Source organism: Opisthocomus hoazin, chromosome 9, assembly GCF_030867145.1.
Source record: "Opisthocomus hoazin isolate bOpiHoa1 chromosome 9, bOpiHoa1.hap1, whole genome shotgun sequence".
In the NCBI taxonomy this organism is placed as follows: domain Eukaryota; kingdom Metazoa; phylum Chordata; class Aves; order Opisthocomiformes; family Opisthocomidae; genus Opisthocomus; species Opisthocomus hoazin.
In genome coordinates, this window is record NC_134422.1 from 745,179 (window position 1) to 768,667 (window position 23,489).

Genomic DNA, 23,489 nt, shown 5'->3' on the forward strand with positions numbered 1-23,489 from the left:
GCCACAGTCACGTTTTCGGCTGCAGAGGGAACCAAGCCCAGCTCTCTCCCTTCCCAGGTGGGGCTGCCATCGCCGATTCTGTCCCACGCAGCTGGGCACTCCTCCTTTGCCGTGTTTCAAAAGGGTTTAGTTAGCTCTGCTGAATTTCCAAGGACAGGTGATGCCGGCAGCTCCCGGGCCCTGGATCCTGCGCCAGCGGCGATGCCTCGCGGTGGTGCCCCGGCTCGGCGGGACGGAGCGGGAGTGTCAGCACACCCGTGCTGCGCGGTTCCTGCCGGTGGGTTTTCGCGCGGGTGATTTGGGTCTCCACAGCGTCAGACTCTCCCCTGACCCGAGCCCCGAGCTCGTTCTGCAGTGCTGGCAGCGAGGCACCGCAATGCGCGGAATACCCAGATCCCAGGGCTGTGCTGAAACTCCTCAGCGACTGTAATTGCCTCGGAAGAGGCGTGCGGAACGGCGACGGCTCAAACGGTGCGGTGGGAGCGGCCGAGTGAGCGCGTCGCGGGGGGGGGGGGGGGGGCTCAGTGGCGCTCCCGCAGCGCAGAAATGCCTGCGGGTAGTAAAGAGCTTGTGAACAGGGCCAGGGCTGTAACCCTGGGTAAACACTTCAGGAAAATTACAGCAATAAAATCAGCAGATGGTGATTTCTGTCTTTTCCCCCCTCCCGCAGGCATTTCAACGCAATCACGGAACCTCGGCCGGCGCGTTTGGAAATATCAGGTGGAACAAGGTAGGCTGCAAAAGGCTGATTTGACAAGCGTCACCGACTTCGGTATTCAAAAAACTGGAAATTACTGCTAGGAAACTTTTGTCTGGGGAGGTCTGAGCAGAGATGTCCTGATGCGAGTGAGGTGTTACAGGGCAGTGCTAAAAATCTGGAGATGCATCTAACAGTACGTGGGAAACGGGGCTCTTGCTAGTGTTTTTACTTTAAAACAAGGACAGAGAAATGGGGGGTTGGACTAGATGACCCACAGGGGTCCCTTCCAACCCCGACCATTCTGTGATTCTGTGACAGGGAGCAGGGACACCCCCCTCCCAAGGACAGCGCAGGCCCCGCAGTCTGCTCTGCGGCCGCCTCCAGAAGGGACGGGGGGGGTGTCTCGGTTTGAACGCAGCAGATTCTGTGGCGGTGCCTGTACGTACGGCTGCAGCTGCTGGGCTGCGGTGGCACGATGGCGTTAACCGGTGCCGTGGTGGGCCGGGGCGAGCAAGGGAGCTGCTGGGGGGCTGGCGGGGTGGCCGGGGGTCTCCATGGGGAATGGAGCATAACAAGGCACTGAAGAAGGGCTGCGAACGGTTCTGAGTGCTGGTGTTTGTGGAGAAAGTGGCAGTGCCTGAGGAAACAGCCGCGGGAGAGCTGCCACAGGCGCTCACAGGAATGGGGGGAGGGAATTGGATAGGGGGGAGAAGTCGCCGCTTTTTCTGGGCTAGATCTGTGCGTGCCTGCAGTGACCGCTCCGCGCAGGCTGCGGGGTGAGCCCTGCGCCTCTGGAAGCCCCGCTCCGAGCCCCCCGGGGAGCGGGGACCCGCCGACAAGAGCGGGGGGGGCGGCCAGGCTGCGGGCCCCGGGGAGGCACAGCCCGGTCCCTGTCCCCGGTCCCCGGCCCCAGCCCCGCGGAGGCACAGCCGCGTCCCCGGCCCCAGCCCCGGACCCGCGGAGGCACAGCCGCGTCCTCGGGCCCGGGCCGCCGCAGCGCTGCGCGCAGGGGCGTGGGCGGAGCCGCGTCAAGCCCCGCCCACACCTGCCCCGCGGCCCCTCCCCGCCCCGCTCTAGCCGCGGGCAGCGTGGGCGTGGCCGCGGCCGCGGGGCAGGTGTGGGCGGGGCCTGGCGCGGCCCCTCCCCGCCCCGCTATAGCCGGCGGCGCCGGGCGGGCGGGAGCAGCTGGCGGGGACGCGGCGGAGCCGGGGCCGGGTGCGGGGCCCCGGTACGCGGCCATGGGGCGGGCGCCCAGCTCGGCGCTGCGGGCGGCCCTGCCGCTGCTGGGCGCCGCCGTCTCGCTGTGCGCAGGTAGGGCGGGCGGCTCCGGGCACCGGGACCCCCATCCCCTCCATCCCCCCGGTCCCATCCCCCCGGCGCTCCGCCGGGCCCGGCGGGTCAGCGCGGTGTCGCGGCAGGATGAGGAGCTTAACGCGCCTAATCGCGACCGACGCGCGTGCCCGGGAAGTGGGTCAGCGCGGGCTTACGGGGGTCGCCAGCCCGGGCGGGCACCGCGCCGCGGGGTCCCGGGCTCGGCGGGCGGCACCCGGCCGGTCCCGGGTCTGCCCGAAGCGCTGCTCCGCGCTGGGGCTCGCAGATCCTCGGGCCGGGCGCTGTGGGTCGCGGCGGGGGGCCCCGCGTCCGCCCCTCCTGGGTGTGCGGGGCAGCGTGCCCGTCCCGTCCCACCCCAACCCACCGCCGTGGGACGCAGCTCACAGCCCGCTGCGGGGCTTTGGGCAGGGGTGCAAAGCACGGGGGGGGTGTCCAGGTTCTCCTCGCACGCGGGAGCTGGTGTGAAACTCCTTCCCCTCCGTCTTTCCTTTAAAAACTGAACCCGTGCTCAAGTCGCGCTCTGTCAACCAGCAGCTGCCTTCGAGGTAAAGTAAGGCAGCGCAGGATAGAACACTTTGAAATTATTCCGTTAGGTTTACTCCCATTTACCTTTTTCTCAGTGCTTTCTCTGCAGGAGTTTCTTGGCGTGGTGCTCGTTGCACTTGCGGAGAGGGGTGGTCGCAGCCCTGGGCTGGCTCCCTCCTCAAAGTGCTCCTGAGACCCCTGCTCTTGGGAAGGGAGCAGTGGCGAAGCTCCGCTGCTGAGCTGTGAAGTGCTTCTGCACGGTGTTGTACAGCTGTGTTACCTTCCAGGGGCGTAAAGCCTGACCTGTCCGAGCTCTGCTCCGTGTCTTGCTCTTTGTTCTTCAAGTTTGGAAGAGAACCACAGAAATGGGCAGCCTGTGCTGCGCCTGTTGTGCTTGAAGGGAATCACCAACGCTGTGGCCGTTACCCCTTCCCCCCCAGAAACCCCGTTACCCCTTCCCCCTGGAGACCGTTCAGTACGCTGACGAGCCTCAGTGGCTCTGGTGGTCGTTGATATCAAATGACCTTGCGTTGCTTTGCTCTGTGAAGCTGCAGTAGTGTTGTCCTCTGTTTTTCTCACCCCGCTAGTTGTCTTCTCCGAGTCTGAATGGGGCAGGGTGGGTGTGCGTGTGGCCTCAGGAGAGGCAGGCACCGAGGGGGGCTCTGCGCACGTCGAAGGGGGCTGCGGGTTGTGGGCAGGGGTAGCTGTGGGTTGTCACGGGTCTGGCTGTGCATCTGCTGGGTCTGCTCTGCTCGTGCTCCACCAACAACTTGCCTGGTCAAGACACACGACGAAGCGTGCTCTGGTAGACCTCTTGCATGCTGTCCTCTCTCAGGCGAGTCTGACGGTGCTGTGCTGGGCAGTGGAGGTCTCCTGAGGAACTCGTGTTGTGCCCCAGTGTTCAGGAATGTTTATAGCGTTCAGAGGAAGAGCGTTTTGCTGCTGACACGGTGGACAGTCCTGCTGTTTCCTACCTACTTACCCTGCGTGGGCTCCTCAGAATTGCTTCTCCCCTCCCCAGCTCCTACCACCTTTGCCGTGCGTAGCCTGCTCTGTGTTGTGTCAAACGCTCCGCATGCTCTTCCGTACTCTTCACAGCATTATTTAGGGGAAGCAGGGAGCACGCAACGTCCTGTAGCGTTTCTAAATAGAAATGGAGTTGACGGTGCAGGCTGCGGTAAGGAAGGTGGTGGTGGCACATGCGCCTCTGGTACTGTGCGTTGTATTGCTGAGAACATGTCCAAAGGCTCTCCTAAGTTTGTGAGAGTTTGCTTCCCGCTTAAATGCATTTTAATCCTCCAAAAGGCAAATGACACGCCCCAGAAGCTATCCCTGCTGCGTGGCTGGGATGCTTAGGTGTGGAGGGGCGAGCGTGGGTCTTCGCGGCAGGGGCGGCCGTGCCCCCCGTCTGCCTGGCTGGCGGCGCGGGGGAAAGCACGCGCGGCGGCTGCTGCCTGCGGCCACGTCTGGTTGGAGACCACAGATCGCTGCTGGAAACTGCTGCATAAGGATAAATGCATGAAAATGGCGTAAAATTGGACTCTTGCTACATGCCTAGTACCGTCTTCAGACAGCTGTCGTCGTGTCGGTTCCATGCTGTGTGATATCCTGGTACTGAGTTATAAACAGTCGCTGAACGTGCCCCGTCAGTCTGAAGCTGAATTTTTAGCACGCCATTTATGCCAGTGTTGGCTATAGAATGTGAACTGGGAATAAAGGTCCAAGGTCCGCAGCGCGTGGCGGTGGCTGCTGCCCACACAGAGAGTGGTGATCCAGCCGCTGCGCGTCGTGTAGTGAGTGTCGCTGGTGGGTCCGGAGAGCCACGTTCTGCAAAAAGCATCTTTATTCCAGTTTAACAACTTGGTTTGCTTAGTGCTGATTAACTGGTAGTATTGAAAAGCCCACGTGTTGTCGAGCACCAGGAATAGTGTGTCCCTGGAAAGAAGCACCGCGGCAGCAAAGCCGTACTTCACTGCAGAGTTTAATTCACTGCTGTGTGACAAATTATCGGTGTGATGCCATCTTCTAATTTCTGTGAGTCACTGAAGCGCCGTTTTCTTAGCTTTTAGTTAAAAGCTTTAATAGTAAAAAAGCTTTGATGAGACAACATGGATGAGACCCATAAGCACTTAACGGCCTGACTCCGACAGCTACGAGGAGTCTGCCAATAATTCGCGTGGATAAAAGACCGCGTGCGGGGTGAGTGGGTGTAGCTCTTTTGGAGAAGGCTCTAGATCCTTACCAGTCCCTTGCAAACGGTTGTTCCAGGCTTCAATGAGGCCACCGCACCTTGTCCCTTCTGCAGAGTGCTGCTGGAACGCGTGCGGTGCGGCAGCGCAGCCGTCTGTCCATCTGTCTGTCCACCCGTCCGTCCCTCTGCCAGGACAGGAGCGAGCTGTCGGGTGAGCTGTCGACTCGGCCAGCTTTGTGTTGGAGCGTCTGCCGAGGCACGTCTTGAGCACTGGGTTTCGGCATCGAGGTGTCGGAGCTTTCAGCAAGAATCTCTGGAAGAAGGGGCCTCGGACGTGGTGCTGAAGCCCCTCAGGGCTGGAGCCTGCTTCCGTGTTCTGCTCCGTGTCAGGTGCTGGGAGGAAGAGGCTCAGGGATTTTTTTTCCATGCGTTTTTTTTCAGTCTAGAAATTCAGCTTCTGCCTGGCTGTGGAGGTTCTGATAACCTGGTACTTAACGTAACCGCGACACGGAAGTGTTGAGCAGCGAGCAGATGATGAGAAGAAGAGATGCTGAGCTAAAAACTCCATCCCAGCTGGCAAAGGCCGTGTCCTCTCTCTACCCCAGGTGCTGCCAGGCACTGAACGATCCTGGATCATCTCTAGCTGTCGCGCGGAGAGGGGGGTCCCAGCGGACGCCCGGGATTTAGGTGCTGTGTGTACCTGTTGAGGGGGGATGCTCGCACCCCCGGCGGCTTCGGGCCGGTGTAGGTGGGTGCGGACACGTGCAAGTCGCTCTGGGGGCAGCTGGCGGGCTTGGTCGCTTCAGTGCGGGTCCTGCCCCAGCGCTGCCGGGGACACCGTGCTCCCGGTGTCCCCCCGTGCCAGGGTCCCCGCCTGAGGCCGCGGACGTCAGCCCGGCTGCGCCCCTGTCCCGGGCAGCCTTCAGCAGAGGCGGCTGCCTCGTGCTGCTGGGGTAGCCTCAGGTGTGCTTTTTTCTGGAATAAATGGTCTCTGCAAGTTGAAGTTTTTCTTATGGAAGAGAACAGTTCGGTTGTAAGGGACCGGCAGCCGTCGTCTAGTCCAGCTGCCGGCGTGCAGCCGGCTTTTGTCTTTCTGTTCGTGGGTTGCCTGAAGTTCGGCAGTGGCAAGGCTGAATAACGTACATGAGAAAGTCGGTGTTCTCTCGATTCGGTTTGTCAGGCAGCTGATGGCAGGTGACGAGCAGCGCTGGCCGGACTCGCGTCCCCTCCCTGCTCCGGCAGTGCATGCCGTCAGTCTGACGCGCGGTGGGGCAGACCCAGCCACCGCCAAGTGAAAGGGGACATTTTTGGTTTCCAGGTGTTGTTTTGAAGCACTTGCTCTGCTCACTACAGTGATTCTCAGCCATTCAGATTCTGGTCTTCGGAGTCCAGCGCCATTCTTCAGCAGCGCGTACTTTCTGCGGAAAGGCTGCGTGCCGCGCGAGGGAGCGGCATGGCCACGGCCACGGCCACGGCCACGGCGGTCGCTGTGATTTCTCCCGTCAGACTGATCTCGGGTGTGGGCTGCCCTCAGCTGTCAGCGCTGCGGCTGCTGTTCTGTGCGCGCTGTTTCGGAGCCGGAGCCAGTAAATGCTGTCAGCACCGCGTTATCGCGGAGTTCGTACCCTCAGCCCCGCGCTGGATCCCCCTCGGCGCCTTGCGGACGGAGACCAGCAGGTCCTGCCTTGGCTTTGTGTGTCTGCGGTGCTGCACAACGGTCGTGCCTGCCCTGTGTTTTGCCCCGCAGCTTGCGTTTCGTAAAGCGTCGCTTTTCAGAGGGTACCTTGACTATTTGAAGCTAATGAGAAATCAGCAAACGTCCTTTGACAGCTTATTCTGACAAAAATTATTTCAGTGGGTTTTGTTGCCCTTCCCCTGCTCAGTTAATATTAATTTAAATGCCTGGCCTCAGTTTCTGTCTGCTGGTTTTTTGTTATGGTTGCTGAGTTTTTCTAGAACAGGGATTTTGAGTACCCAGTATCCTGCCTCCAAAATTAAGATACTTGCATGTATTAATAAAATCAGTTCCCATACGTAGTTTTAAGAAACAAAAACACTGAAACTATTTAATGTCGCTTGTTCTAAGACTTTTTTTTTCAGTTCTGGAATAATTATTTTTCCTTTCTTCTCTACATCTTTCTAGTTTTTGCCTAGGATGGTATCAGTCCTTTTTGCAGGATGTTTATATAGTAAGTTTTTAATCTACTACTACTCCCATTTTTTTGTTTTCTAGAACCCTCTCTGCAGAGGGTGCTTCTCCATATTTTTCATAGTAGTCCAAAAATCAAGGTCTTTTTTTAAGACCTGTCATAGAATCATCAAATCATAGAATAGTAAGGGTTGCTCAGCAGCCCCGACCGCCGCTGCGCTCGGTGAAGGGCTCTCGGTTAGGAGATGTGTTTGTGTCATGAGGCGTAGCAATGTCTACAAATTTCTGGTACATAAAGGTGGATTTGTCCAAGGACCTTCTGAATATTCTAATGCTTTATCCTGAGCGGTGGGACGATATCAGCCTGGGCGCTTTCGAGTTAATGGGAGATGGTGATTAGCTCATCCCATTCATCTTCTCCATCTGACCTGTGATTCCTATATAAAAGTTTCACATCTCCCCAAAGTTGCCTTTGACGTGAAAGAGCCCGGTTTCTTAATCCGTGTCCAGTCACCCTTGCCGTCTGTCCTGCAATGCTTTCTGCTTCTCCTGTCCCTGTTTGAAGTGGGTGATGGGAACCGGTCCCAGATGGCAGATCGAGGTGTTGGAGCTCCTCCTGGTTCTCCTGACTGTGTCCCCTCCATGAGCCGAGCTGATGTTCTCCGGAGCTCCCCGGAAAGGCACAGCGTCTCTGTTCCGCGTGGGGATGGCTGGTGTGGGGCTGGTTATGGCACATACGCAGATGAAGATGGTTTCTCTCCTGTATGGTTTTACTCCCCTCTGGCTTTTGATCTTTCAGCGTGGTGAGATTCCTTTGTGACGCTCTGAGGTCAGTTCCACTTTTTCTATCCTCAGCAAATCATAGTGTTTCGTCATCGATTCCCCTTCCAGGTCTCTGGAGCACGCAGCTGATGTTTCTGCGCAACTCCGCTGACGGCCGTCTCTCGCTGTGAACGCTGGTGGCTTCCCCTGACGTTTTATCTTGGCTGGTGCCAGCCACGCCGGCTGAGCCTGCCTGGGCTGGCGAAGCTCTGCCTCGCAGCAGAAGTTGCTTTGCCAGGTACCAGCAGTCAGCGGACTCGGTCGGAGAGCGCTGCCGACGGGCTGTGCCAGACCCGCACCGACCCCACGGCCCCTTCTCGGGCGCCTGCGCCGGTCCTTGTGCTGGCTCCACCACGAGCGATGGCCCGGACGACGGGGGACGGCCGGTCGGTAGTTCTGGGGTCTCCCCCGAGCCCCCTCTGCGCAGCCGTGAAGGTTTTGCCGGTGGCGAGGCGGACGGGCCGGCTGCTGGCTCATACCGGGGACGCGTCCTGCCGAGCTCTGGGGTCTGCGCCCGAGGTGGGGTCCCGGGCAACACGGTGCCCGTGCTCACGTGAGGTCTCTGGATTTGCGAATAAAATGAAAATATATCTAGAAGTGCACAATACAGAATAGCTGTAGGGATCGAGGGTGGAAGCGTTCTGGATGTTCAGCGTTCCTTCCCATCGCGATTAAAGACAATTAATTGCTGTAAGGCCAGTTAGGTATTTGCTTTCCAATTTAATTTTGAAATGCTCTACTGCCCTGTAATCACAAGAAGAAACTGCTAACTGTTGTGGGTAGCGGTGGATTATGGCTTAATGGAAGATTAATGCCTCATTAATCTGTGTAGTAAGAAGTCCCTGTTGAAATGTAGAATACTGCGTGGTGCATGACAGATAGCAAGTCTGCGCTTTTTTTTTCCAGAGTTTTTAGTATGTTCTTTTAGTCCCACAGTACTGGACAGCTTATGGCCATTATATGCTCAATTCCTTCCATTTAGCTTTTGAGGTTGCACTATGTCGATCTACTTGTTTTAATTGTTGGCTGCTTTCGTTAAGCTGGTGTCTAAACTGGCATTCTTCCATCTCTTGTTCACCTGAAGCGTCATTCTTGTTCCTTAGGTGTCTAGTGATTCATGGGTTTGAAGCTGACAACTCAGGAAAACTGGTGAAAGTTGGTTTTTTTTTTAAAAAAACAAATTTCTGTGGTACATCTTCGTGTTGCTGTGTTGTGGATCGGATGCTGGTTCAGTTCTTCCAGCTGTGTAAGTTAACGCGCGGCGTGTTTGCCTGTACTGCGCGTTTTCTTATGGTTGCATTGAAAACTAAGATGAAGAAAATGTTACTTTTTCTGTAAGTCATGTCGGTTTTCTTCTGCTCTGAAGAGCAAGTCATTCTGTCCTTGATTCATCGTGGGTCTCATCCAAGAAACTGGGATATAGTCTCAACTGCTATTGCAATAACAGCAAAAAAATAATCCTTGAAAGCTACTTACGTCTCAGAAGTGCTAAAACCAGGGAAGACGTGTTCCTTGTGCTCTCTGTATCTACAGGTTGCTTTCCTTGTGTCCCTAAGGAGGGTCTGTGAGCCAGCCCCCCCCGCCGCCTCGGCTGGCTGCTGGCTTCTCCTGGTGCTGCCCTGGGTCGGGCCGAGTGCCACGCTTCTCTTCGGCAGCGAGAGGGGCCGCACACCTGTGCCGTGCGCCGCGTCCCTGCCGAGGGGAGCCCGCGGCACGTCCCCACCAGCTCTGCCTTGGGCTGCGCGGCCGGGCACGGCGGGACGCCCTGCTCCTCATCCTCATCTTCAGCCTCCGCGGGGCTGCAGCGCTTTGGGGCGGTTTGGGGCAGATTTGTTCATGGCTGATGGAGAGTTACGTGCTCAGGGAGCTGTAACCGTGGGCAACCAAGTCTGGGTGCCTGACATAGCTCTCTGAGGCCATGGCGTGTTTCAGTTGTTCACTTTCTCCTAGTTTCTCAACCAGAGAATGCAGCGTTTTAAGGGAAATGTTGTTGTTCTTGAGTAAGTAAAGGAGTCGTGTTCGCTGCTGGATTACAGGACACCTTGTTTTGAAGCCTGGGGAGCACGCTTTCCTCCTGCCCCTTTGATGGCTGTTCCCGTGAACTCCTTCACAGTCACCTTATCCCGCTTCTCCGGGTTCCAGGGCAGTGGCAGTCCCGAGCGTCCCCCCACGACGCGGCGTTGCCGGTGGCGATGCCGGGACCGTCGCTGGGAAGAGCTGGAGCCGTGCAGCGTGCCCTCCCCGGGAGGGAAGCAGCATTGCTTCGGGGCTGGCAGAACTTCCATCAGTAGCTGCAGATCCTTCTTCTTCCTTCGTGCCGCAGAATGGCCGCTCGGGAGGGGAAGCATGGTTCAGGGGTGGTGTTGGCTTGAGCATCGTGAGAGACTGAGGACGATCTTTCGTCGTCGTGCTGTTATCCCCCGGCTCTGCAGACGGGGGTGAACATCTTGCCAGCTTCTCTGGGACAGCAGTGGAGTCAAATTAGCGTGGAAACTGTTCAGATGTGTAATGCGAAAGTTCAAAGTACATTGCCAGGTGGTAGAGCTGGATATGGACAGCTTTTTCCGTAAAAAGAAAAGGGTAATAGTTGTTGTGAATAAAGTGGAGCAGCACTGGGATGTGCCTGGTGGCTCAGCGTGGATAAACGGCAAATTCTGGCGAGTCCCATGTCCCTGGGGATGTCGGTGGGGACGGCGATCCCGTCGTGGCTGAGCTCCCATGGCTCAGTGCGGGGATGCGAGAGCGATGGGGATTGTCACGTCCCCCGTTCGGCGGGGCTGGGAGCAGGGGAGCGCGGATCTGCCCACGGATGCGTCTGTAACGGCCGGGCTCCGCTGCGCCCGATCCACGGCGGTGCGGCAGCTGGAACAGCACGCTGCGGGAAGGTCGTACTTCTGTGGGTGTATTTTTGGGTGATATTTCTGCTCTTCTAACAAAGAATTCTTGATGGACATAAATGCTCTTGGAAACAAGGTCAGATATTTGTATCTGTTTTGAGTTTTCTATCCTTTTTTGTAAATGAGAAATTAGCCAGTAGCACAGGCAGATATCTGGGGAACCCTGGGCTTCTGTTTTTGTAGAATTATATTTAAAAGTGGTTTATGTAAATCTTCTGGGAAGAGAGAGCATCGTCTTGCCCGCAACTCAAACTCTAATCTTGTCTTTGAATAGATTGAACCGCTATGGTTTTCTGGGTTTTTTTCCTGCATAAGGGCTTGAAATTTGGCAGCGTTTAACCTTGGGTGAACGATGGCAGAAGACACAACACTAGGAAAATCTGAAATACGTGTCTGGGGGGGAAGGAATTCGGATTTCAACTCTTGGTAGGACCCCTGTGAATCTTGTTAGCAGCAGGGACGTGTGAGGTCTTCGTTCTTGCTGACCAGCGTGTAACTCTCAGCTCTCATGGTGTTGTCCGTTTGACTTCTGCCACACATCACCTGACAGCCGGAATTTGTTCCAGCCCAGAAAGTCTCGGTTTAGGAAGACTTTGCTGGAGCAGCTGATCTCGGGTGCAGGCTAGCTCAGGGCTGTTGGAAGCCATGGAGAGCAGAGGAGCTGTCAGGATGGTGCTTCTCTGCCTCAGTGCTGAGGATGGAGGACGGAGCCTTGGCTGAGGGGTGGGGAAGAGGCTGATGGAGCTGGGACCGAGAGGCTGTGGGGGCTAGTGCTGGCAGCCCTGTGGGACAGAGAGAGGGACCAAGAGCAGGGGAGTAAAGCAGGAACCGGGAGAGGGTGAAGGAGGACATGTGTGGACTGGGAGGCTGCCTCAGTGAGGCTTTGGGAGCTGGCGAGGTGCAAATAGAATCATGGAATGGTTTGGGTTGGAAGGGACCTTACAGATCCCCCAGTTCCACCCCCCTGCCCTGGGCAGGGACCCCTTCCACCAGCCCAGGCTGCTCCAAGCCCCGTCCAACCTGGCCTTGAATGTTCCCAGGGATGGGGCATCTCCCACCTCTCTGGACAACCCATGCCAGTGTTTCACCACCCTCATTGTAAAAAATTCTTGCTTGAATCTAATCTAAATCTCCCCCCTTATAGTTTGAAGCCATCACCCCTTGTCCTGTCACCCCGTGCCCTTGTCACAGCCCCTCTCCAGCTCTCTCGCAGCCCCTCCAGGCACTGGCAGCTGCTCTAAGGTCTCCCCACAGCCTTCTCCTCCCCAGGCTGAGCAGCCCCAGCTCTCCCAGCCTTCCCTCCCAGCAGAGGGGTTCCAGCCCTCGCATCATTGCTGGGGCCTCCTCTGGCCCCGCTCCCACAGCTCCAGCTCTGTCCTGTGCTGAGGGCCCCAGAGCTGGACGCAGGACTCCCGGGGGGTCTCAGCAGAGCAGGGCAGAGGGGCAGAATCCCCTCCCTCGCCCTGTGCCCACACTGCTGGGGATGCAGCCCAGGGCACGGTTGGCCTTCGGGGCTGCCAGCGTACACTGCTGGGTCGTGTTGAGCTTATGCAGAGAGTGTGAGCTGCCATGGGAGGAGAAGAGGTGGAGGGAGGATGGGGTGGAGGGGAGCTGCGGGTGCTCCTGGGGAGAGTTCCTGGGATCAGGTGTCAGTGGGAGACTGGAGCTGCCTAGGGATGGGGAGACGGGAACTGGGAGAGGGTGAGAGTCAGGACTGGGGTGGGACAGCAGGAAGGAGCTGGGCTGCAAAGCATAGGCTGCAGGCTTTGTACCCGCTGGGGCAGTGGCTCTCGTTTGAAAGGAATGATTGAAAAGGCAGCAGTCCAAGCGTGGCAGGAGAAACATACATTAAGAAGTTTTTTAGAACGCAGTGGTGTACGGACATGCTTTTTCTTCGTGTGCTCTTCTGCCTCTTCCAAACTGAACAAAGTGTTCTGCTCAGACGTTTGTGTCTCGCATGACTTCTGTGAGCTCAGTGTTCCCGAAGGAGGAGAGGGAATGCTTGTCAAGCCATCTTGGTCTCCAGGATTTTCTAGTCTCCACTGGGCATGAAATTCTCTCAAGTATGGAGTTCAACGTGCTCCTTTCCCTGCTCCTCCCAGCTTGTTGCCTGGTGGCGAAATGCTTCCGCTTCCAGAAGCAATAATAATGTGGTTGAGTTGTGTGAGAATTTTGACCCCCAATTTTTTTGTTTTTGTTCTTCTTTGCATAATGGCTTCTCGCAGAAACAGCCCTGTGGGGAACGGAGCTGACTTCCATAGGTCTGTGGACTTTCAGTTGTGGGCAGCAGACCGGACAAGAAGGTTCCAAGCAACACACTAGGAACTAATAGGAAAAATGGGGTTAGAATCTTTCTGTCAGCGATGTAGAAAGGAAAAAGGACATCCAGCAAAATAAAACTCTCTGAATACAATGGTAGGAAATACCGATCTTCAAGTGGTAGCGCTCCTTGCCGACCATCCGCCCTGCCCGCCAGCTCGGGTTAGAAATAGAGGATGGCTCCTCTGCCATCCTTTTCTTGCCCCGTGTCCACGGTGCTCGGAGCAGGACCCTTGGAGCTGGTCAGGACTTGCAGTGACAGTTCTGATCAGCTCCTCCCTCCAGCAATCTGCAAAATACCAGAATATGGATAGAGCTGTCAGTTATCTACTGCGGATGACGTCGTAAAGACCGTTTCCCATTTTATTTTTAGATCATGAGGAGGGGGAGAAAATCGTTGTAATGACGTGTCTGAAACACTGAAGACACCTGCGACAGTCTTACATTCATTTCCTCAAGTAATGCTTTTATTTTGCAGCATTGGGGATGATGTGTCTGTTTTTCTCCTGCCAGATCTCTTATTTATTTAGATCTGATGAGTCTTGCTCCTGGCATCTCTTCTAGGATGACAGTAATGTCTTTAAGGAAGAGATTCCCCTGTTCCGGGGCTGGGTGACTGATGGTGCTCGCTCCCCGTACCGAGAGAAGCTGAGGCAGACAGCGATGTGGTTCCTGGCGTACCCTGCAGCCAGGATAAACACGAACATATGGTGCCAAGGAAGTTTGTTGCGGGCCTGAGCTGAAGATAAATACTACAAGCTGTTATTTCAGAAGGGTGGCACAGGATGAGGATTGTTGCAAAGAAAACAAATAGTGTCACAGAAACATAAATGAGATTTGCGCTGACGTCTGTCAGGATTCTCCGCTCCTCCGGAGGCTCTGAGACGCGAGTCCCTGCTGCTCCTGCCACGTGGCGGCTGCTGCCACCGGTCATCGCGTTCTTCCTCCTCGGCCGTGGACGTGGGACACGGCAAATGGCACCGAGAGCCGGGGTGCTCGCGTGTGACAAGCCTGTTGCTGGCTGTCAGCTCGGGTGATGGCAGAGGCTGCTTTCGGTCCCGGTTTGATCAGGGAAGGGCATCGGGGAGGAACGCGGCAGCCACTGGAGAACGCGGGCTTGCGGGGGGCTGGCCAGCGCGCAGAAGGAAGCTCTGCTGTGCTGGGGCCATCCTGGTCCTCTCAGGATGTTACTTTTTAGATGTCTGTTATCTTCAGGTACAAGAAAGAGCCCCCTCCCCCCAAGAAACAGGATGGATTTAAGGATAAAATGACTTTTTTATATATATCCTAGCTCCTATAAGAGCAGTGTTCAGTCTTGCAGAGGTCTGACCGACCCGGGAAGGTGTGCAGAATGCGTTCTGGGGACCCTGCGGTGGGATACGAACTGCTGAAGTCAAACCACAGAGAGTTCAAGTCTCTGTGCTCTAAAATGAGGGATCTTTACAGAAACAGAATAATCCTATAAAGTGCAGTGAAGGAAGGGTTTCCTCTAGAAATTTATTTCAGCACAAGGTTAAGACATCTTGATTATTGTGTCACCGCCAACGTGGGCTCCAAAACTCAGCGTGAAGCAAGCGAAAATTGTTTGTTATGAAGCAGGTGAGGAAAACAAGGAAGACAACAAGATTTATTGTCGGCATCTGGTGTTTTGGTGAGATGATGTGGCTTTGGTTTCCTCCTCTTCTTCCAAGAGTCCATAAAGCCTGAAAAATGTACTAGTCGTTCAATGGGTTTCTATTTGATTGGGTAAAACATGCAGATATGGTTAAAACCATGCAAAACCTAGAAGTTACCGGACTTTTGCGCCAAAAGAAACTGGGCAGCCATTTCTGTGCCTGACAAAGACGCGTCATCTCAGAAGATGGGGGGGGGGGGGGGGGGGGAAGGAAAGTCCGTGGTTACTGCCCGTGTCTGTCTGTAGGGTGGTGCGTGCCGGGGCTGTGGGTGGTGGCGATTCCTCAGGCTCGTTGCCCCAGGCCGGCCGGCGCTGGCAAGGCGTGCGTGTCGCTAGGTGAGGGCTGGCCGAGTTTCGAGGGTCACCACCGAGACAGCGGCTGTTGAGGTGGTTTAAGATTTGGTACATAATGAATGTAGCTGTCTCTAAATGCACATCTGGGGATGGAGCACGTGCCCACGTGTTTGTCCTGAGTGTTGTCTGGGGTGTTGTCCTGAGCCCGTGGGAGCTGAGAGTGTAAACCTGAAGACCTGAACCTCCGTCTGCCCACCTAGGCAACAGGCAGGAGCTCCTTGGGTGGTCAGTCTTCCGCACCACGCGAGACAGATGCTGTGCACTTCCCTGTGGCTGAGGACCACCTGCTTTAAAAACGTGTTGTCTGGGGGTGCTGGGGACCCGTGCTGTCGGCGGCCTCCCGGAATGAGCTGCCTCCCGCAGCCCCGGAGCCCGTCCATCGGTGTAGGCTGGCAAGGCAAGCTGGCACGGTCACCGTGGGGGGGTCTGTCTTCCCAGCCTCTGCTCACGAAAGCTGGAACCTCTCTTTCAGGTCTGAAGTGCGTGTGCCAGCTGTGCGAGCACACCAACTTCACGTGCCAGACGGAGGGGGCCTGCTGGGCTTCGGTCATGCTGACCAACGGGCGGGAGGAGGTGATCAAGTCCTGCGTCTCCCTGCCGGAGCTCAACGCCCAGGTCTTCTGCCACAGTTCCAAGAACATCACAAAGACCGAGTGCTGCTACACCGACTTCTGCAACAACATCACCCTCCGCCTGCCCGTCGGTAAGTGCCATCCGAGTGCAGAACGCTGTTCAAACGCTTGTGCGACAGCTGGGGAGCGCGCAAATGCTGTGCGGAGGACGCGCCCGTGAGAGCCAGCTGACGGGGGTTTTAAAGGCTCTCTGTAAAACAGGAGCTATTTTTCTTCCCTACTTGTTTCAGACAGGAAAATCTGAACTGCAGCGCTATCTGGGGAAAAGTGAATTTCTTGCATCTCCTAAAGATATCCCAGATGCTGTCTTTGATACCCACGAGGCATTAACCGTGAAGATGAAAGGCAGCGTCTGAAGGGAACAGACTGGTAACGTCACAGGTTTTATGGGCTGGGACATCTGCAGGGAGCTGGTGATTTGAATTGGCATTAGTCTAGGTGTTAGGAAGAGGGTGCCTGCTGTGCGGGGGACTTTCCATGGGGCATGAATCAGCAAGGTGTAGCGGCTCTGCATTAGCAGCTGAGGAGCTGAGAGCTGTTAACTGGTGCATCGCAGGGAAATAACGAAGACTGTGCACTGGCTGAAGTTTTACAGTCTTGGACATCTCTGCAAACAATTTAAAAGACTTGCTTTAGGTGGCTGGGGTGAGAATTTGGGCCGGGGAGGTCTGGAAGGAAGGTGGGTAGCTATAGGTGCCGACTGGGAATCGTGCGTGGGAAATGCACCCGTGTTTTCGGGCAGACGAGCGTCTGGGTTGGCGGCGAGGTTGGACCCACGACGGGGCAGCCCCCCGGCGCGCGAGGAGCCGCTCTGCTCGCTGTCCCTGGCCAGTCTGCGTCCCTGAGCACCGCGTCTTTGTGGCCTGGGCTGCTGAGCAGTTACCCCAGCTTCTGCTGGCACGTCTGCGCGCTGGAGGCGAGGGCTTTGCCGTGGCTGCGTGGTGGGCAGACGCGTCCCGTCCGTCGACACGGGCTCGTGCGGTGCGTGGGGTCTGCTGGTGGGGGCTGAGAGGGGTCGGGGGCACCGGGTCGCTGCCCAGGGAAGTCTCTGGCTGATGCCGTTTCGGCAGCCTCGTTAGTCTGTCTTGAACTCTGGGGTTCTGCAGCTCGTTTCAGCAGCCTGTGAGGCAGCTCTTCTTCGGTGTGAGATTGGTGCCATTGATTCTTGCCCAGCAGGGAGGAGAAGGTGCGAGATTCCTGGTCCCAATTAGAGGGAGGAAAAAGAACTGCACTTCCAGGAGCTCTGTGTGTGACACAGCTGGTGCAGTGCGTGAGTCTGCCAGGCTCAGAGTTGTGTAATGAAGTTGTTTCGGTGCTTTTTAAAAATAAATATTTACACTATTTTTAGGTTTAATTATTTGACTCTTCTTTCCAAGATTTGCATTCAATCCAGGCTTTCTTGAAGAAGCTGTAGAATGTACTACTTTATCAGATAATACCTTTTTATATGCTTATACTAGTGAGAGATGTTGCAGGTGAGAAAGATGGAAATTCATACATAATTTACGACTATAACTTGCACTTAAGCTGCTGTCATGTAGCCCTGAACAGAATTTAAAAGGCTGTTACTGGGAGCCCTCGCTGTGTCAGACAAGGTGCTGGAGGGTGGGGGAGATGCTGCGGCAGCCTCGGGGCCCGTCGTCTCCCGGTGCGGACGGGCGGATGATGCTGGGTGCTGCCAGAGGAAGGTCTGCTCCCGGCAGCCGCTCGGCAGGAGCCAGCCTAGGCAGGAGCCTGGCGCGGGGACGTCTCTGCCCAGGAACCTGATCTCGCCTGTTGCTTCTGGCAGGAGTAAGGATTATTTCAGTATTTTTCTTTCAGCTGACAACAGAAGGGAGATACTAGTAGTGGTCATGCTCTAGAAATGTAGAAATAAAATACCATACCTTTTTTTTTTTTTTTTTAAGAGGAGATGCTGGAATCCTGGGAGAAAACCGCTATTTATAGAGGAGCAGTGGAGGCACGTCTGTCGTCCTGGCGCTTGAACTGGTAGTTGCAAAACCTTTGGTTTCATATTTCAGTACCAGAGAAAATTACTAAATTTCTAGCCTGAGCCCTTTGCTCTGAGCATTTGGAGGAATTCGTGTTAGTCGAGTATGTGGCAGTGCCGGTGTTATTTGTTTGCTGGTCTTTTCTGAGAGCCCTTCTTTGCATTAATTAATGCTACAGGAAAGCTTCCTCTGGGCCCCGGAGAAAACGGAGTTTCCCAGGGGCACTGCTGCGTGTGCCGGTGCGGGAGCCGGGCTGCCCGAGCTGGCTGTCGCGGGCGGCTCCGCAGCACCCGAGCGCGGCGTGCGGGGTCTCCGCGCCGGAGGCGTGCTGGGGGGCTCCGTGCCAGCAGCGGTGGGCTCTGCCGCGGGGAGAGCCGCGCTGAGTGCTGTTACCCAGGCTGCCTTCGTGGGTGCGTTCCTGCGCTTAGGAAGCGGCGGTTTCCATGCCAGTTTTAGGCAGCTCCTGGCTCAGCTTGCATTTTTTCTTCTTTCGCTTCTGGTCCTGTATGGCACGCGGAAATCCAGGTCTAGATCTTGGGTTCATCTCTGAGTCAGAGCAAGAAGTGTAAAATGGAGGCACCACAGCAAGTGAGCAGCACTGGCGCTGTCAGCTGGTCGGACAAAGCGTGGGGGCAGTTCCAGCTCCAGCCATTAGTCCGTTATCTTACTGGCAGTGTAAGGGCTCTGGTTCCCGTCACTGAGTACGGGCTAGGGCAGGACTGAGGCAGCGGGGACTCGGACCGTGCTGGTGTACAGAACTGCTTGGCCCAGAGGTCTGTGTGTCACGTCACCTCTTCCTCCGGCACGTCACCATGGGCATTGCACGGCTCGTCGCGTGGTGGCTGTCCCTTGCCGGCCGTGGCTGGGAACCCAGCAAGCCGCTGGGGCTGGTGGTGCCTCATTTAGCACCTGGGCTCCCTGGTCTTTAAAATAGCCCTGCTTTGTCAAGGTACTTGTTGAAGCCATCCCACCTCCCTCTCTATTCAGGAGTAAGAATACATGCAGCTTGACACCTGGTGCAGCACCTTCGTCTGGAACTTACATCTCCATTACGCAGGTTCTAGTTTGAAAATGGAGCATGTGGACGTGAAAAGCTTGCCTTTGGGCAGGGGCGAATCTCGCTGAGGAGGAGAAGCCTTGGGAAGGTCCAGCATGGTGCACGTCCCTGGCTCTTCCCTCCGGTCGCTGCCGCTCCAGCCAGCCCGTCCCTCAGCTCTGCTGCCTGCCCGGCTCGGCTGTGCGTGGGTTATCGGGGGCTTGTGCTGTGAACGGCTCTGGAGGCGCTGGGAGGCATCCAGTGCCTTGCAGCCTGCGGATCCCTGGGAGCAGGACGCAGTTGGTCTGGGTTGCCCGCGCGTGGGTTTCTGTAACGGAACTGCAGATGGCATTGCCCGCCGCGGCAGCGGCAGCGCGCTGGGGACTGCCTGCTGCCAGGGGAGCCCCTTCTTCTGCCGAGCTGTCAGGGTGTGGGGTTTTGTTTTTTATCATTGTGTGAAAACACATGTTTTTAAGGACCGATTCAACCTAGATACCTGCTTTTTATATGCGCATTGTTGTTGGCAGGGGTTTCATTACAGGATTGCAGGATTAGTTTGCAGTAATTCGTGTTTTTCTGTGTTACCCCGACTTTATTTCCAGGTCTCTCCTGTTTTAGCGAGGATACTTTCTGCCGCAGTGGGTGACTGGAGGTGACCTTCCCTGCCAGTGGGACGTCGTAACGGGGCTGCGGGAGGCGACTGCGTGCTGCTTCCTCGAGCGGCCGTGCTGAGAATCTGCCTCTGTCCCAGAAATTGCCTCTGTGCAGCTCGGCGTGCGGCAGGCTGTTTGGAGGAGTTGCTAATAAGATCTGGAAAGCTTCTTCCAGCTGTAGGCTTGTCTCTCACAGGGTTGCCAGGCCGTGTTTCAGATCTGGGAGATGGTGCCTGCGATCTCTGCCCCCAGCCAGCTCGTGAGCAGGGTTTGGCCCACTCACAAGCCTGTTTAGAGATGGCAGACCTCGACGTCCCGCCCTGGAGCGAGCAGCTGGAGCTGCTTACAGGCTGGTGCTTACATTTGGTTGTGGTGGAGGGTGGTGTTCGGCTCCAGGGAGAGCGAGTACAGGCTGGGGATCTTGTTTCCCATCCCTTCTCCAAAAAAGTGAAGCTGATGTTGGCTTCAGTGAGCTCGTAGGTGGAGGCAGCGGCTCAGCAGCTGTTGAACTGGAGCCTGAACACTTCACATTTGTTGCCAGATCTGGTAAACGGGACATTCTCGCTCTCTGGTGTCCGTTTTGGCAGCATGTCTGTAGATGCATGGGGAAAAGTTCATGCTGCTCTCTGGTGTCCAGTTTGGCAGCATGTCTGTAGATGCATGGGGAAAAGTTCATGCTGCTACTCGTTCTAACCTCTTGATCTCAAGACACCTGGAGATGCTGGATATTAATTCTCCATCTTTACAGATGCTGAAGATTGAGGCTGGATTCGTGCAGGTGGCTTTGCAAATTTGCCACAGGATCCCGGGCTTTCTGACCAGGCTGCTTGCTGGACTGGTGATAAAGATACCAGCCTCTCTGAGAGAAAACATGGGGATGTGTTTAGTACGTACAGCCTGTGAGCTGGTGGGAAAGTTCAGCAAAGCAAAGAATTCTCTGTGTGAAAGTTCTAATTCTAAAGGGTTTAGGGTTTTTTCCTTCAAAGGTACCTCTGTGGTTGCGGCAAAAAGCAGCACGCAGCAAGAACGGTCTCCTCTCTGCTTTGTTTTGGGTGACCTGGCACAGCAGCATCTCCAGAACTTGAGATAAAAAGCATACGATTTCTGGTCTGTATTTGCATAATGGTAAATGAGTCAGAGGAGAAAGGAGGCTTTATGGAACAAGATTAGGCTAATAGTGGGATTAATAAACGGTATAATAAGTAATGTCCAGCGCTCTTCTTTATTCCTGTTGCCCAAACTGCACAAAGCCGCAGATGGCTGTCATGTCACCTGCAGTGGCACACGCTGGGATGAAAGAGAGGGAAACGTAATAGAACTCCTAAGACAAAAATCCCTTGGGTATATTCGTATTGCCAAGAGAGATGAATGGTACTAATTAGACTAATTGTTGGGCAAGACTCTCTTTTTTTTTTTTTTTTAATATTGTCTGTAGGTTTTGCATGAACAAGTAATTACTGTTCACGGACCTGTCTGAAGATGCCTAAAGACATTAAAACCCTTTCAGGAGAACGGTGTACGCGGGTGTGTTGGTATTGAAGAAGTTGAACACTCCTGTACCAGAAGTTTTATAAGGTACACGCTACTGCAGAAAATGAGAAAAATCAGCCTTCAGCCGATAACTTTCTGAATAAAAGCCAGTGTTTGAATACGTGTTGTCAGGGCGGTCTCTTCAGTTCTCTGCGGACCCGGAGAGCTGTCCCGGGGCAGAGGCGCGAGGCTGCGCCGCAGGGTGCCGGTCAGGGCAAGGCTCTGCCCTCCCTCCCGTCGGCGCTGGCGTTCCTGCCCTGGGTGCTGCTGGGCAGGGTGACCAGGGCTGCTCTGCTTTCCCAGCGCAGGCTCGGGCCAAGCGTGGAGTTAGAAGGGAGGTTGGGCGGTGAGCGAAGAGACGAAACACGGTTCTTCTCACTAGCTCTCGTGACATTTTAGTGATGGATAAAAACAGGGAGAATGGGGAATGGACCAAAATAAGAAGAGGAGGGGAAGTATTTCAGTGTATTTGTTTCTCTCTTCTGTGTGGCCGGTTTGTTTTCTCTTACCTGACGGTTTCTGAAAGCCACTGCTGGAGTTCAGCGGCCAGCATTAGCAGTTTGTGTTACTGCGCTGCTGCAAAGCAGTGGCAGAAACCTCATTTAGCTGAATTTTTTCTGTTATGTTTTTTTAATTGCAACGATGAGTTTGTCTGCTGTGGCATGGACAGCCTCAGATGGAGGTTGGGACTCGAAAAAAAGAGGGAGGAAGAGCTGCCCGTGACCAGTTCCACCCGGATCTAGTGCCTGCCAGGGTGGGCTGAGCCTGGTCGGGGGCTCTGGGGAGGATGCGGTCACCGGGACCTGCGTGGGCCGGCGTGAGAAGCGCTTCGACGCAGTGACAGCTGGCCGAGCGCGCCAGCCGCTGCATGGTGGGCGCTCGCGCTGGGGCTGTCGGGGGTCAGCGGCCCACGGCCCACACCGCGGGCTGTCGGCTTGGGCCGTAGCGCTGCGGAGCTGCTCGGGGCTGGGACGGCCGCCTGGGATGCGCTGAGCCCGTCTCCTCCTCGTGTCGGTGCCGTCCAGCGCTGCCCCGCCGGCGCGGTTCCTGGGCTCGTCCCCGGCTGCGCTGCGCTCCTGAGGATCCCCCCGACAAAAGCCTCCAGCCCCTCGTAGCCGCTCTGTGCGTGTCTCGTTCTGCAGAGATTTCACATGGTTTTGTCCGTCGTGGCCGTCCCAGATTGGTGTTCTCTGGAGGGACTGGTAGGAACACAGCCGTGCGAAGAGGCGGGGAGGGGGGAGACGGCAGTTCAGGTGATGTGCCCGTTTGTCTCGTAGCCGTGTCCCTGATGGGACTGCTTGAACCTCTGGATCCTTCAGCAGACCTTTCCCAGCTGGTTTCTGAATGTCCTGAAAGGGGTGATGGGCTTTGTAGTGCTGGTGGAAGCTGGAGAAGCTTAATTTTAGACTCTAGAACAAGCTGTGTGTTTCTGAAATTGTGTTAAAGTATTCTGTATGTCTGACTAGAGCCCACCATTAGATGCAACACATTTTCTTACCACACTGGAAAGAAGACATAATTTTTACCACGAGTAACTTGGGAACTTAGACACATGTGGTTCGGGGCTATTGGAAGTGTTACGGTGCCCATTATATGTCAAAAGTGAGGCGAGCGTTGTGTGTGAGAATGTCTGTGATTCTGTCTTTTCGGTTGGAGAGGAAAAAAAATCCTTCCTTTTTTTTTTTTTTTTTTGGGCTGCCTGAAAGTCCTCTTTTGTTTACACAACTTGGAATTATAACTATACCATATTGTGAAACTGCTAAATATTGCCAGAGATGCTATTTTTGTTTCATACATGGCAACATGTCTTCAGCTTCTATTCTTGAATAGCAAGTGATTGAGTAGTACATTTGAAATCAGATTGCAAAATGTTATGATTAATGGTGTTGATTTGATGGTTTTAGGTAGTCATGAGGGATTTTCTTGTTTCCCAAAGAGTTTAACATTGCACAACTGCTGTAAACATTACCACACTTACTTGGGAATGTGGCCTGCAGTTACAGTTTGTACCTTGCGTGTCGTGTGTTTTGCACTCGCGCTGTTTGCCGCTCCGCCGGCGTGTGGTTGGTGCTGTGGGAAGCCCCAAGGATCTCCAGGGGGTCGTGGTGTGCCAGCCCCGAGACGGGGGTGGCCGTGGTCCTGGCTGCAGGACACTGTGCTGCGAGGGGTCAGGACTGAAGATGGCCTACAACCAACTGTAAAGCGGAAATCACAGCGCTGGTGCGTCCCGAGTCTCCCGCGTGTGCTCTGCGAAGAACTGGAAAGGGTTTGAGCAGTTGCCTCCAGCCTTGCTCGGCGCTTCGTCTCTGGTACAGCCAGTAGACCGAAGGATGACAAAGGAGGTTTCCGGCGGACTCCTTCCAAGAAACTTCTCCAGACCATCAGGATCTCTTCGCTTGCCAGGAACTCGGCGGAGACCCCCTGCAAACTGGCCCGGACCCCTCGGCATCCCGTCTCTCTGCTAGCTTGCCTCCTGCCCTTGAGCTCTCTCAACGTAACGGCATCTCAGAGGAGACCTGTCAGCATCACTCAGCTTGACTTTGTTCTGAACAACTCTCACTGCCGAAGTTGCAAAGCTGGCGTCTGTTTGTGTTCCTAACGCCGGACGTCACCCTCCCGGGCGCGCGGCAGAGTCTTTCAGTTTTGCTTCTGCTTCGCTCTGCCGTCTCCCTCTGCATCCCCA

The 23,489-nt window shown here is 55.5% G+C and overlaps 1 protein-coding gene across 1 annotated transcript in view; it reads left to right on the forward strand.

Moving 5' to 3' along the window:
• The first annotated feature begins 692 nt into the window (after positions 1-692).
• ACVR1C (activin A receptor type 1C) overlaps positions 693-23,489 on the forward strand; it is a 31,009-nt gene continuing 8,212 nt past the window's right edge. Inside the window, exons 1-2 of the mRNA XM_075430612.1 lie at positions 693-730; positions 15,437-15,667. Of these exons, the coding sequence (XP_075286727.1) occupies positions 15,514-15,667 (154 nt within the window). The 5' untranslated portion in view covers positions 693-730; positions 15,437-15,513. The remainder of the gene's footprint in view (positions 731-15,436; positions 15,668-23,489) is intronic.